Source organism: Cibotium barometz, chromosome 16, assembly GCF_041138505.1.
Source record: "Cibotium barometz isolate CiBa-2024 chromosome 16, ASM4113850v1, whole genome shotgun sequence".
NCBI lineage: Eukaryota > Viridiplantae > Streptophyta > Polypodiopsida > Cyatheales > Cibotiaceae > Cibotium > Cibotium barometz.
The window spans coordinates 24,577,924-24,590,820 of NC_141061.1; the positions used below are offsets into that span (position 1 = coordinate 24,577,924).

General features: G+C 42.8%; 1 protein-coding gene across 1 annotated transcript in view; it reads right to left on the reverse strand.

The window, feature by feature from the left end:
- Window positions 1–2,270: 2,270 nt before the first annotated feature.
- Window positions 2,271–12,897, reverse strand: part of APC2 (anaphase-promoting complex/cyclosome 2) — an 87,123-nt gene continuing 76,496 nt past the window's right edge. The window contains exon 15 of the mRNA XM_086810360.1: window positions 2,271–2,638. Coding sequence (XP_086666486.1) covers window positions 2,519–2,638 — 120 coding nt within the window. The 3' untranslated portion in view covers window positions 2,271–2,518. The remainder of the gene's footprint in view (window positions 2,639–12,897) is intronic.

Here is a 12,897-nt window from a genome sequence, read left to right on the forward strand (position 1 = left end):
AGATACCCCTCACATTTCAAGCTCAAAAACACATTTAAAAAACCCTTGAAAATCAAAGTAATCAAGCTCAAGAAGCTTTCTCATTCTCAATACCATCACTTTATATTTCATCCTCATCCCCATCATATAAAGCTAAAGTTGATGATGCATCTTCCATAAAGTTTGAGCATTTTCTCTCATGAAACGGTCTAATACATGTTCCGTAGGAAGCTTCTCTTTCAAGTTGACGATTGTTGAACATTGTAATGACTTCACCTTGCAAGTTCAAAATCACACACTAGAATCTTCAAGAATAAGATGACCTAATGTTTGGAGTATTCTTATCCTTCTTTTCTAAACTTCCCCTCTATTGCCTTCCACTCTTGCTATCATCTCCATGATATATCTACCTTTACATGTATTAGAATATGGGTCATTTTGCAATGTAAAACAAATGTCCTAAAGTATCATCATGTTAGACCCAGTGTAACATCCTTATTAAATATAGACATGTTTATAAGGTTTTTTGGATACCTAAATTGCATAAATAATTAATCTTATAAGTTCCAATCTTAAATTTCATATTGTAATAATTAGCAACTTGGTACTTTACTTACAATGTTTCCTTACATCCACAAATAAGCACCAATAAATCACTAAGAACTTATCATATTGGTGTGCAAGCATATTTGTATCAATAGCATGCAATATATAAAGCCAATTTAGCATCTCTTAAAAACATCATTGAAACTAGTTAACCAATATCATTCACAATGATAAATCAAGAAATAAAAGTTTTTTTGTAATGATTGCTACTTTTATACATTTCTTTTATTATTTTTTTTATGTATACTACATACGTAGAATTCCCTGTTCTTACATGAATTTAATGTTAATGGTGATTGAAGAAATGAATTCCTTGTGCTTACATGAATTTAATGTTAATGAAAGAAATGGTGATTAAAGAAATGAATTTCTTGTGCATACACGAATTAGTGATGAAAGAAATGAATAGTTTGAAATCTCTTTTATTTACCATTTAATTTAAAGTATCTCTTTCTTAAATGTGAAGTTGTTCTTTCACTCACATATATGTTTCATTGGCTCATTGCTTCCCAAAGCTCCATTGGAGGTGGATCTGAAGAAGGAACCTAGCTTTCTTAACAAGGGAGCACTGTGCTGATTGTTTGCCTAACATCAAAGGCTTGATGTGTGATGGATTCAAGAAAGTGTAGTTTGATGCACTTCTATTGTATTATCGTTTCCAATTATTAGTCCAATCAAATTCGTATCAAAAGTCCTCATTATTTCTGGTGCAAGTCTAAAAATGATTTCAGACACTTTTTATATTAAAAAAATGCTACTAGGCTCACCGGTGTGCAAGTTCACATCTTTCAGTTCACCTGTCCAAGTTCATGCCTCTAGACTCACATCTGCAAGCTCATGTATGTAAGCTTATGTGGCAAGCTCACGTCTATAGACTTACGCAACCAAGTTCATGTCTCTAGACTCGCATGTTTAGCTCGCATCTCATGTACTTTCCTTTTATAAAATAAGCCTACATGAGACATAAAAATCTATGAACTATGCCTATAACAAGGTTGGTGTGCTAATCGATAATAATTACACTTTGATTCCCTACTAAAATTGTGAAAGATATAAATTTTTCTTGAAATTTGTAGAGACTACAAATTGTGTAATAGAAAAATCTTTTAAGGACATAAGTAGCTACATCCATACGAGTCTATAACAATAATTGTACGTACAATGTTAGGTACCTATATCTAGACTCATGTCTCCAAGCTCACATGTCCAAGCTCACAACTCACGTGTCTGCCCTCACATCTTTTTGTATGGCATTATGAGCTCACACACCCCTACCCAAGAGTTGGTTTGGCCCAAGTTGATATCATCCATGATTAGACCTTTGATGTTTTAAAATTTGACAATGATGAAAAAGCAACGTGTTGCATCTTAGTGTGAAAAGTCTACTTGTGAGACTAATTCTTATAATTTAAGAACCACCTAAAGGCTTTGATTGGTTGAAAGCAATTGGAAGAATGAATGCATGTATGCATATGTTCCCCATGTCATCGTAATAGCATGCAAGTGACCAACTACGCTATACACTTCTTAGTCATTATGAAAAAAGAATGAAACAGAAACATGTTCACGCTTCCTTGTCCTTATTTGTGAAATGTTGAATATCTCATATTTGCATAAGAAATGTGATTTCTTCATTCCTTGAAGCAACAGATTGAAACCCTCGCATTAGTTCAGAAAGCCATGAACATAAACAGAAACTCTCCATACATTTTTTAAAAAAAAACAAAGCAACACATCTTGAAAATGCCCTTGACGTGCTTCTCTCTGCAATGCATACACCAAATTCACTGTAAACCTGATCAAAAACATGCCAACTGTTCATCTTTACATGAGCCCTTCAAGGGGAAGATGTCAAGTTGCTGTCTGTTCATTAGGAATATATGTTAAAATCACAAGTGGTGTGCTGCCTTAACAAGGATACAAAATTTCTTCTTTACTGTCGCCGCCTATACAAACCATCTCTTACCTCTAATTTCTCTTCTGAAACAAGACCAGCTAAGAAGGCTTGCAATTGTTGGAGTGATTTATCATACGGAGGATCTGAAACAAACATCTTCAAAATACATGTAAAATAAATTTAGTTATGACTCTCACACACACACTCTCTCTCTCTCTCTCTCTCATCCCATCAGTGACTCGCCCAGATCATAGTACTTTTGCCACCATTCGGATGGTTTTGGATGCTATTGACAGACTACGTAATGGAAGAGCCCAAGACCAAGATGGTCTGGTGGCAGAACATTTTTCACATGCCAGAGATGTATTGGCACCACTGCTAGTACACACGTTTAACAGGGCCATTTGCGAAGGTTTCCCAGACAGTTGGTCAGCACATACTATTGTCCTCTATTTTTAAGAGTGGTGACCCCATGATACCAGGGAACTACAGGACCATCATGATTGGCCATTACTTGGCCAAGATATTCGGATCTATTTTGGATCGAGAGCTGAGTAGATGGGCTGAGACACATGGACTCAGAGCACCTGGGCAGGCAGGTTTAAGACGAGGTTTCACGACAGATCACATATTTACCCTCAGGGCTCTCATTGAGGAGGGACGAGCACGGGGGAAGAGGATATATTGCTGCTTTGTGGACTTCCGCAAAGCCTTTGACACCGTGCCACGTGCCAGACCCAAGAGGAGATTGCATGACATTGGTGTTCCCGAGGAGATACAGTGGGGCATTTAGGCGGTGATAGGCAGAGTACGGACTGATACAGTGACTAGCGCCATTGGGGTGAAGCAGGGATGCCCACTGTCACCCACCCTCTTTGGACTTTACATTGATGAGATATCCGACTACATTGACAGGATGGGGGGGCAGGGGGCCGATCTGGCAAGGGTTTGGATAACCATACTGCTATATGCTGATGACATTGTACTTATTGCAGACTCCCCTGAGGGTTTGCAACAGCATTTGGATGCTTTGCAGTCGTTTTGTGCAGATAGGGACCTCACAATGAACCTTGGGAAGACTAAGATTATGGTCTTTAATATCGCACAGGCCTGGGTGACTAGATCCGACCATCAGTTCACTTTTAGAGGTGAATCAGAGGAGTACACCAGATCATATGTGTACCTAGGAGTCACATTCAGCAGACCACAGTTCTCTATGAGGCAGGCAGTAGAGGCTAGATTGGCACGTGGATATGCAACCCTAGGGGCACTAGAGAGACAATGTGCCTACATCCAGTTTCAGGAGCCGCGCACCAAACTCTGGTTTTTTGACACATTGGTCACACCTACACTCTTATATGGCTCACCCATATGGGGAGCCAGCCTCTACCACACGAGGAGGGAGCCGCTTGTCGGCCAGGTTGGACCAGAGAGAGATTTCTAGATGGATGGCAGGTACTGGAGAAACCACCGGTGACTATGATCGCACGCATGATTCGGAGCAAACCATCGGTACCTCATGAGATTGTCAGAGCAGAGATAGGAGCCACACCGGTGGTTACCGAAGCCCTGTTCCAGTCAGTGACATTTTTGCAGAGGATATGGGAGCTCCCCAGACAGAGATACCCACACCTAGCACTTATCTCTTCCAGGCAGTTAGCAGCAGACGGCGATACACGATGTTGGTACACCCAGATGTGTACCTGGCTGAGATAACATGGCATGACGATTGATGCACTCCCTCCATTTGATTACAGCCTGGACTGCCCCTTCTTGGACCTTAGTCGCTCTGAGCAGAATAGGGTGATCAGGATGGACATCGTGAGGCTAGATGCAGAAAGGACATGGTCCAGCCCCCCCCTACCACTAGGCACGAAGATGGCCCACTATTGGGACCATTTTCTACATCTCTCCCAAGATGGCTTTGTGGCACGGTCTAAATACATGGACACCCATCTCTCACATGGCATTCATAGTGCCATTGGACAGATCCGCACTTCATCACATCAACTGAGAGACTGGCAGATACGAGGGGATGAAGCCAAAAGATCGCATTTGTCAGCTATGTCACCAGGAAGTGGAGTCAGAGGAGCACTACATATGCCGATGTACTGTGTACTATGAGATACGAGGGCGATAGTGGTCTCTTCCGAGAGGGTTTTGGACCATTACGACATGTGATGGAGTTTGAGGATCAGAGGTGTTTGGGGCTTTTCTTGTTGGAGCTCAGACGCCATCGAGAGGCTCTCCTACGAGCCAGGACAGCACACCAGGATCCACCCCGCCAGCGAGCCATGACAGATTTTTTCACGGCTCGAACCACCCCAGCAGATATGACCAAGACCTCCACTACCCCCTCGGAGAGCCAGACATCCTTCAGGAGGAGTCACCCTTGACAGAGCCATAGCACTTTGTCGAGCGAGACGCCCACGCTTACCAAGACCTCGTCCACGGCTGCTTCATCACCAGTGGATTAGAGCCATCATCACCCGCCACAGGAGACGACTGCCCCGCCACTTTAGTCTCTCTATCTTACAGCACCCCATGCGAGAGATATAGAGATGAGCAGATTACACCAGTCTTATGCTAGTTGTAGATATTATACACTTTTGTTATACCTCAATAGGAGTATTTTCCTTTCATAGCTGTTTAGGACTGTTTTAGGACTTTTTTAGTCCTTTTTGTCTTACTTTTGATGAGACACCATCAGCTGTGTACTATGTTTTGGTCTCATAGGCCACTTTGGCCTTTCGCAGACATTAATATATCTATCTCTCTCTCTCTCTCTCCTTCCTTGGGGTTTTATCTAGGCAGCATTATTTTGTAACACAATCTTTGTAATCCCTTATGTCTCATAGACCTTATGATCTTTTGAAGATTTTTAATATAACTTTCTTTCTTTCTTTCATTCTCTCTATATAGAGGAGCCCAGGTGGAGATCATCTCATCTACGCCCGATCTTCTCCATGATACCAGCTGCCCATGCACGCCTTGCAAGAGAATATACATCCCTGGTGAGAGCGTTTCCACACCCCCTTCTAGGAGCCTCGCACAAAGTGTTGGTTGTTCAACACTTTGGTACATTCCACAGGAGATGGAAAGACCATGCTCAAACGGCACCAAGGAAATCAGAGCCAGCAAGATGCCTCTTAGACATCCATTACAGAATTATTCAGATTGCATTTGCCCACGCCAAAGAGTGCCATCCAGGCTTTACAGGGTCCGAGGGATCAGAGACTACACCCCACCTGCAGGCGGGATCCTTTGGCCCCACGCACCCATGGCATCACTAGTGAGACAGCATGATCCCTCCTGAGAGCCAAACGCCGCCGCATCTGGCGATCTAGGCCTACGGCCTATCAGCTGCAAATCCACAACATACGCCGCCACCATGGAGAGGCCACTCCACGGGCAGGGGACTCCATCACAGTACCACGCTTGCTTATGGAGGAGGATGGTGCTATCATTGGATAAAGAGATCCAGGACACCTTCCCTGAATATCTCAATCCGGGATTCTCAGTACAGCATGAACGGCCCATGCCGTCCGGAACCGGAACGGCATATAGGGATTAGGCAATGGGAACGGCAATGCCACGTCAAAACACACACACACACACACACATACGTAAAAAGCTATTGATATTTCATTCAAAACATGACAAACACAATACATTATGACCCTTGAGTACTCAAGAAAAATAGAGATACATCCAAAATCCAAATTCCACAACCAATTTGTGAAACTTCAAACAATACAAAGAGAGGCGCAATGTGCAGGAGCTACATAGTTGCCAGGCGTTTCAGAAACGGCAGGTATGAAACGGGTTTCATACGTTTTGAAACGTTTCATAAAAGGTAAGAAACGGGTACAAAAAGGTTTCATACAAAATAGAAAAAACATGTATATTTTTAACTTGAAATATAGAAAAGAAAAAACTGTTGACATAACTTATAGAAAAGAAAAAATATAGAGACCACATTGAATTCATTTCAATAAAAACAAAATACATGTAAGATATGATGATATCACAAATCACGTGGGTGATTACTGATGACTAAGCAGAAATCAAAAGGATCACCACGTGGGTGATGAGTCATGACTCAAAATCCAAGATCAAAATAAATAGCATGTCCAAAGTTCAAACTAAATAACATGTCCAAATAAAATGATACTGGTAGCAGTTGCTAGCTACTATCTGCATCCTCATGCTCATCCTCATCTGCATCTTTTGCCTTTGCAGCCTCACTCTCAAGGTCACTGCCGGTAGCCGAGTCCTCAAATGCCTCATCCTCTAGAGGTGCAGGTGCACCACTAGTACTAGCCTCTCGAGAAGATCCTGTAGTGCGAGCCGGAGCCATGATCTCATAGAGCATAGAATACATGTCTCTCTCCTCCGGAGGAATGTCGGGAATCTCCTTGCACTTCATGATATCAATCTTATCTGGATTCACTTGGCGAGGCTCAATGGGATGACCCTTTTGTTCTAGCAATCAGAGATTGCAATGACAAAAGACAAGCCTCTCCAATTGTGCTGAGGAGAGTCTATTTCTCATTTTCGTGTGAAAAGGAGCCCATGTACTCCAGTTTCTCTCACAAGGCCCTGAACTCCAATCCTGGGAGAGAACTCTCAATGCAATCCGTCTCTACATTGTACACCAAAAATAAAAATAAAAAAAAATAAAAAAATAAAAAAATAAAAAAAATTGGATGATGAAAAAAACGCGTTTCATACAGGACGAAATGTTTCGAAACGTTTCGTACGTTTCGAACCTGTATGAAACGCGTTTCTATGCAACTGTGAGGAGCTACAAAGATAGATAAAATGCGCATTAGCAAATCCCAAATGTCAAATGACATAAAACTAAAAGATGAAGTACAACATATCAAATGTCAAGATCAGCAACTAAATCATCATCAATTGCTCTGGAAGAGCTCCCAATCTCATCATCATGGTCCATGTCCATCTGCATTGCATCATCATCTGAATCTGAAGAACGGTGGGCATCAACAAAACCCTCTGCCTCCAGACTCTGACTAAGTAGTCACAAATTTGCAGAGACAAACCAAATCACTGATTCTTTGTGTAGCAAGTAGGTTCTGCTTCTTTGAGGCAATGTGGCTAAATACATTCCACGATTGCTCAATAGAAGAGGAACTAGCTCCTTGGCTCAAAATACGAATGGCAAGACATTGAAGCTCAGGAGTCCCTGCTCCATAATCCTCCCACCATAAGGCAGCACCCACACTGCTTCCATCTCTCTGCGCATCTGCTGAACCAAATCTTCCTTGCCTGCTTCTATAAATTGATAATTGATCTTTGATAGACCTCCTTTGGGAAGGATCAAGCACCAATTTTCCCAATACTTTCTATCACCATCTACGACCTCCTCATCAGTCTCTTTGGCCGCACCCTTGGAACTATGGATCTAGCACAAAACCCACAGCATGCAAGGGTGAATGATAGTTATCCCATGGAGTTTGGAAAAGTGCTCTCAACTCCTCTTGCCTTCATTAGGCTCCACCTCTCTAACGTGCTCTAACATCTTGTCCATGCTCTCATAAACCTTGCCAACGCAAGGTTGCCCCTCGTGATGATGGTGCCGTGGGAACAACACAAGGCCCAAGAGGATTACCCGGAGTAGAGCCAATCCTCCCAACTTGCGCTGCAAAAGTACCACTAGAAGCACCCCAAAAAAAAAAAGAGAGATTTATAGCCACATAACCCTCAGGTGGAGCTCGAAACACCTGTGCAGACGTGAAGACTCCAAAACCCAACACAATACCACGTCAATCCCAAACAGGTTTGTGCACAGCAATGTCGGGGACCCCCGCCTACTGGCACGTGAATGCTATTGTCCGTCAACAAATGGTTGATATTTCATAGGACAAGAATTTAGTTTTGAAGACTTTGTGGACTTGGACAAATTTTCAACTTTGTGTTCACGCACATTAATAAGTGTGTGAACACTATTAATGTGGGAACCAAGCACTTATGAAGTTTGGGCATCCTCTACCTCTTTTTCTCCAAGGAGGCCTTTTTTGGTCTTGTATGGATACCCATAATCATTTTATAGCAAGTGTGGGCTATACCCACCACTTGGCAGTGGTTTACCTATACGGCCACCTACCCAACTGTTGGGTTTTATGCTGTGTATGCACCCAAAGGAGTGCTAGTGATCATCAGTAGATTACTGGGGTACTTTTTACTTCAGTTAGTGGAGGTTTTTTCCCCCAGTTTAGCTTAGTTACACTTATAAACAGTTTATAAGTGTTTTGGTCCACCCGGCACATTTTATGGCCGGACATGTGAACACATCTTTTAGGTCACTTTATTATGTGGCTATTGTACTTCACATTATGAACTGAATACACAACAAGAGTCGTGTTCTCTCTTTGCTTCCCCACGTTTGTGTTTGCAGTACCTCCAAACCCTAACCCTAACAACTGAAAGCCTTCATTTGGTATCAGAGCTTCCAGGTTGGCCTGCCCTTGCCCTGCCCGTACTGTTCAACACCACCATCTGTACTGCTTGTACAGCTTCATTAGCTTCGCCTGCAACAGTCCGTACACTGTAGCTGCTCGTACAACTTCGTCGACAGCTACTGTCCTGCTCCGTACACCTGTGCAGTACCCGTACTGTTCCATATCTACGCAGACAGCGCCTCTGTACACACCTGCGCAGACAGCAGTACTGTCCTGCGCAGACAGCCGTACAGCTGTCAGTACAAGCGACCTGCATCATTCACTGTTGCGTACCTGTTCAATACCAGTCAACTGTACCTGCTGTGCATTTGACTGCAGCTTCCGTACCTGCTTCTGTACCAGTCGACTGTACCTGCTGTGCATTCGACTGCAGCTTCCGTACCTGCTTCTGTACCAGTCGACTATACCTGCTCTGCATTCGACTACAGCTTCCGTACATGCTTCCGTACAGTACCACGACTGTACCTGCTGTGTACCTGCACAGTACAGTCAACTGTACTTGTTCATTACAAATACAGTTTTGGTAAGCATTACAAGTTTCGAATTTTGGGTATTTTTCTCTGTAAAAATCTTCTGGTAGATACAGGCAGACTTTCTTGCAAAGAAATCTCTACAGGTTTCTTGCAAGGTTTTGGGTGCAATAACTTTGAGCAATTTTTGGGCATTTTGGCACTGTATAAGCCATTTTTGCTGCCCTTCTCAGTCAGTGGTGCATTGTGTTGCACATTCAAAGGATTGAGAGTGCAGGCATATTTGGGTAAACTGTATTCAGTGGAGTACAGTTGCTTTCACGGTTCTTGCTATTGGGTTTTTTGATACATAGGTACAACATTGTGTATTGGCATAATGGCAAATCAACAGCAGAGTGATGTATTCACGTATTTGTCTAAGGAAGACAAATTGGACGGCACGAACTACTCCTTGTGGAGTTTTATGCTGAAAAATGTGCTTGTGGCAAAAGGTCTTTGGGATTTTGTTAGTGGTGATGAACCACGTCCAGGTCCATTGGCTCCAGAGACTCCTCCCCAAGGGGGTGCTCGTGGATGAGGACAACAGGTACAGGCTCCAGGTCAGCCATTGCCTGTTCAAAGAACAAATGCTCAGAAGACATGGGATGCCAGAGATGCACAAGCCTTGTCACTCATTGCATTGTCAGTACAGAGGTCTATTATACTCGTATTCGTTCAGCTGGCTCTTCACAGAATGCATGGGTGACTTTGGAGCAGATGTATGCTGCTCGTAATGAGGCTCGGATCTCGTTTTTGAAAAGAGAGCTGGAAAATCAGAAAATGCATGAAGGAGATGATATGTCTAGCCACTTAAACAAGCTGCAGGATTTGAGAGAGCAACTCATCAATGTGGATGAGATTATTCCTGAGACACAGCTTGTGTCCACCATCTTGCACTCTTTGCCAAGATCTTACTTGGCTTTTCATACCTCTTTGAACCTCAGCATGAGGAATGATGTTGAACCCCTCAAGTATCAGGAACTTGTTGCTCTCTTGCTACAAGAAGAGCAAATGAGGAAGAATATGAATATGAACACAAGTGCTGAACAAGCATTTACTAAGGTCAAAAGGGGAAAGGCAAAACTCAGCCAAAGAGTTCAAATCAGAATTCAAGTGATGGTGGTTCATCTCAGGATACCAAGAAAAGTGATGGACAGCCCAAGAAGAAGGGCAAATGTCATTACTGTAAGAAGCCAGGTCACTACATCACAGAGTGTAGAAAGAGGATTGCCAAAGAGAAGGCAAAAGAATCTGGGATGTCTGTAAATGATGCCTCTAAAGCTCCTCTAGAGACTGCTTCTTTTGTTGAGGACAGGGATTACTGTTTCTATACATGCAGCTATGATGCCTCTTGGTCTTCACAGGCACTCAGTATGACAGAGCATGCATGACTTGGTATTTTGATAGTGGTGCTTCAAAGCATATCACATCTCACAGGGATTTGTTTTGTCATGTAGGCCCTGCCCCGGTTGGCAAAACTGTGCAGTGTGCCAACAATGCTTCATATCCAGTTTGTGGCATTGGGGAGATTCAGCTCAGCCATTGATGGCTCTATTCTTCGCCTTACAGATGCCTTATATGTACCAGGGATAAAGAAGAATTTGTTGTCCATTTCTTCTTTAGCACATTGTGGTATGCAAGTCCACTTTGATGATGACAAATGCATGGTCAGAGACAAAGCTAATGCTTTGACCTTGATGCTTACTGGTACATTATGTCATGGACTTTATCAATTGGATGCGTTTCAGCCAATGGATCAGTCTGCTTATAATGCATTCACTCTTACTCCAGCTATGGTTGATGCGGAGTTATGGCATGCTCGCATGGGGCATGTAAATTTTGGTAGTCTTATGCTTACGCAGCGACATAACATGTTTACAGACCTACCTCTCATGGAGAAGCCTCCAGATCACATTTGTGAAGGATGTATTTTGGGAAAAATGCATCGGTTTTCCTTCCCACGTGATCAGGCTCTACGAGAAACTGCAAAGTTGCAGCTTATACACAGTGATCTTTGTGGTCCCATGCAGACGAAGTCATTAGGAGGTTGCTTCTATTTTGCTACATTTATTGATGACTTCTCTCGTATATGCTGGGTCTATCCTTTGACACAGAAATCACAGGTATATGATGCATTTTTTGCCTTTGTAGCACTTGCTGAAACAGAGTCAGGATGCAAGGTTAAGACTCTCCGTTCTGACCGAGGGGGGGAATATATGTCACACATGTTGAATTCCTTTCTTGAGAGTAGAGGTATAAAACATCAGTATACTACTCCTTATACTCCACGGCAGAATGGGGTTGCAGAAAGGAAGAATCGGTCACTCATGGAGATGGCCATATATATGCTAAAGGCAAAGAAGGTACCACATATCTTTTGGGTGGAAGCTGTCATGTGTGCTTGTCACATTTTGAATCAATGTCCTACAAAGGCATTGGTTTCCATTACTCCTTTTGAGGCTTGGCATGGCCGCAAGCCTTCGGTATCACATTTTCGTATTTTTGGGCGTCTTGCATATGCACACATACCCAAAGAGTTGAGGAGGAAGTTGGATGATAAAGCCACAAAATGCATTTTTGTTGGGTATAGCCGTGAGAGCAAGGGCTACCGGTTATATGACCCACTATCCAGGAAGATATTCACTAGTCGGGATGTGATTTTTGATGAAAAATCAGAAATATCCATGGCTGGTTATGATGCAAATCAGGCTGAAAATGATGTGTTTGAAGGTCTGTGTGGGAGTATGAATTAGGGTTTGGTTAGAGTATTCATGTGGGAGACATACACAGAGAGAACAAGGGAGAGAGAGAGAGAGAGAGTTGTGGGGATAAGTCAACTCATAATGATATGAGTGTGTGACTCCCCTATCACACATGTATATTGCACTAGTACACATAGTGCACTTAGTACATTAAAAGTACTAAGTGTACTATGTACTATAACTTATGGGCTTGTACACACTATAAGGGTGGGCATAACGCCTTTACCCCAACAACCTCCCACTTAAAGGGAAAGTGCCCTTAAGTAAAGGAAAAGAAAAATCAGCATGTACATGATAATATACAAGGCCATATCAAGGCTGAAACTGGCCTCATCCAATGCCCATCAAGTGTCTGCAATGAGCAAACCGCTCCGGAGGCAAACTCTTTGTCAACAGATCAGCCGGGTTGTCATCCGTATGAATCTTAACAAGCTGAATTTGCTTGTTCTCTATCACCTCTCTGATGAAGTGATACTTCACATCCACATGCTTCGTCTTTGCATGAAAGACAGGGTTCTTTGCCAATTGGATGGCACTCTGACTATCACAATGCAACAATGGAATATCCCCTGTATAGCCCAAATCAACCACTAACCGAGATAGCCATAATGCCTCCTTGCAAGCCTCTGTGGCTGCAATATACTCGGCCTCTGTAGTAG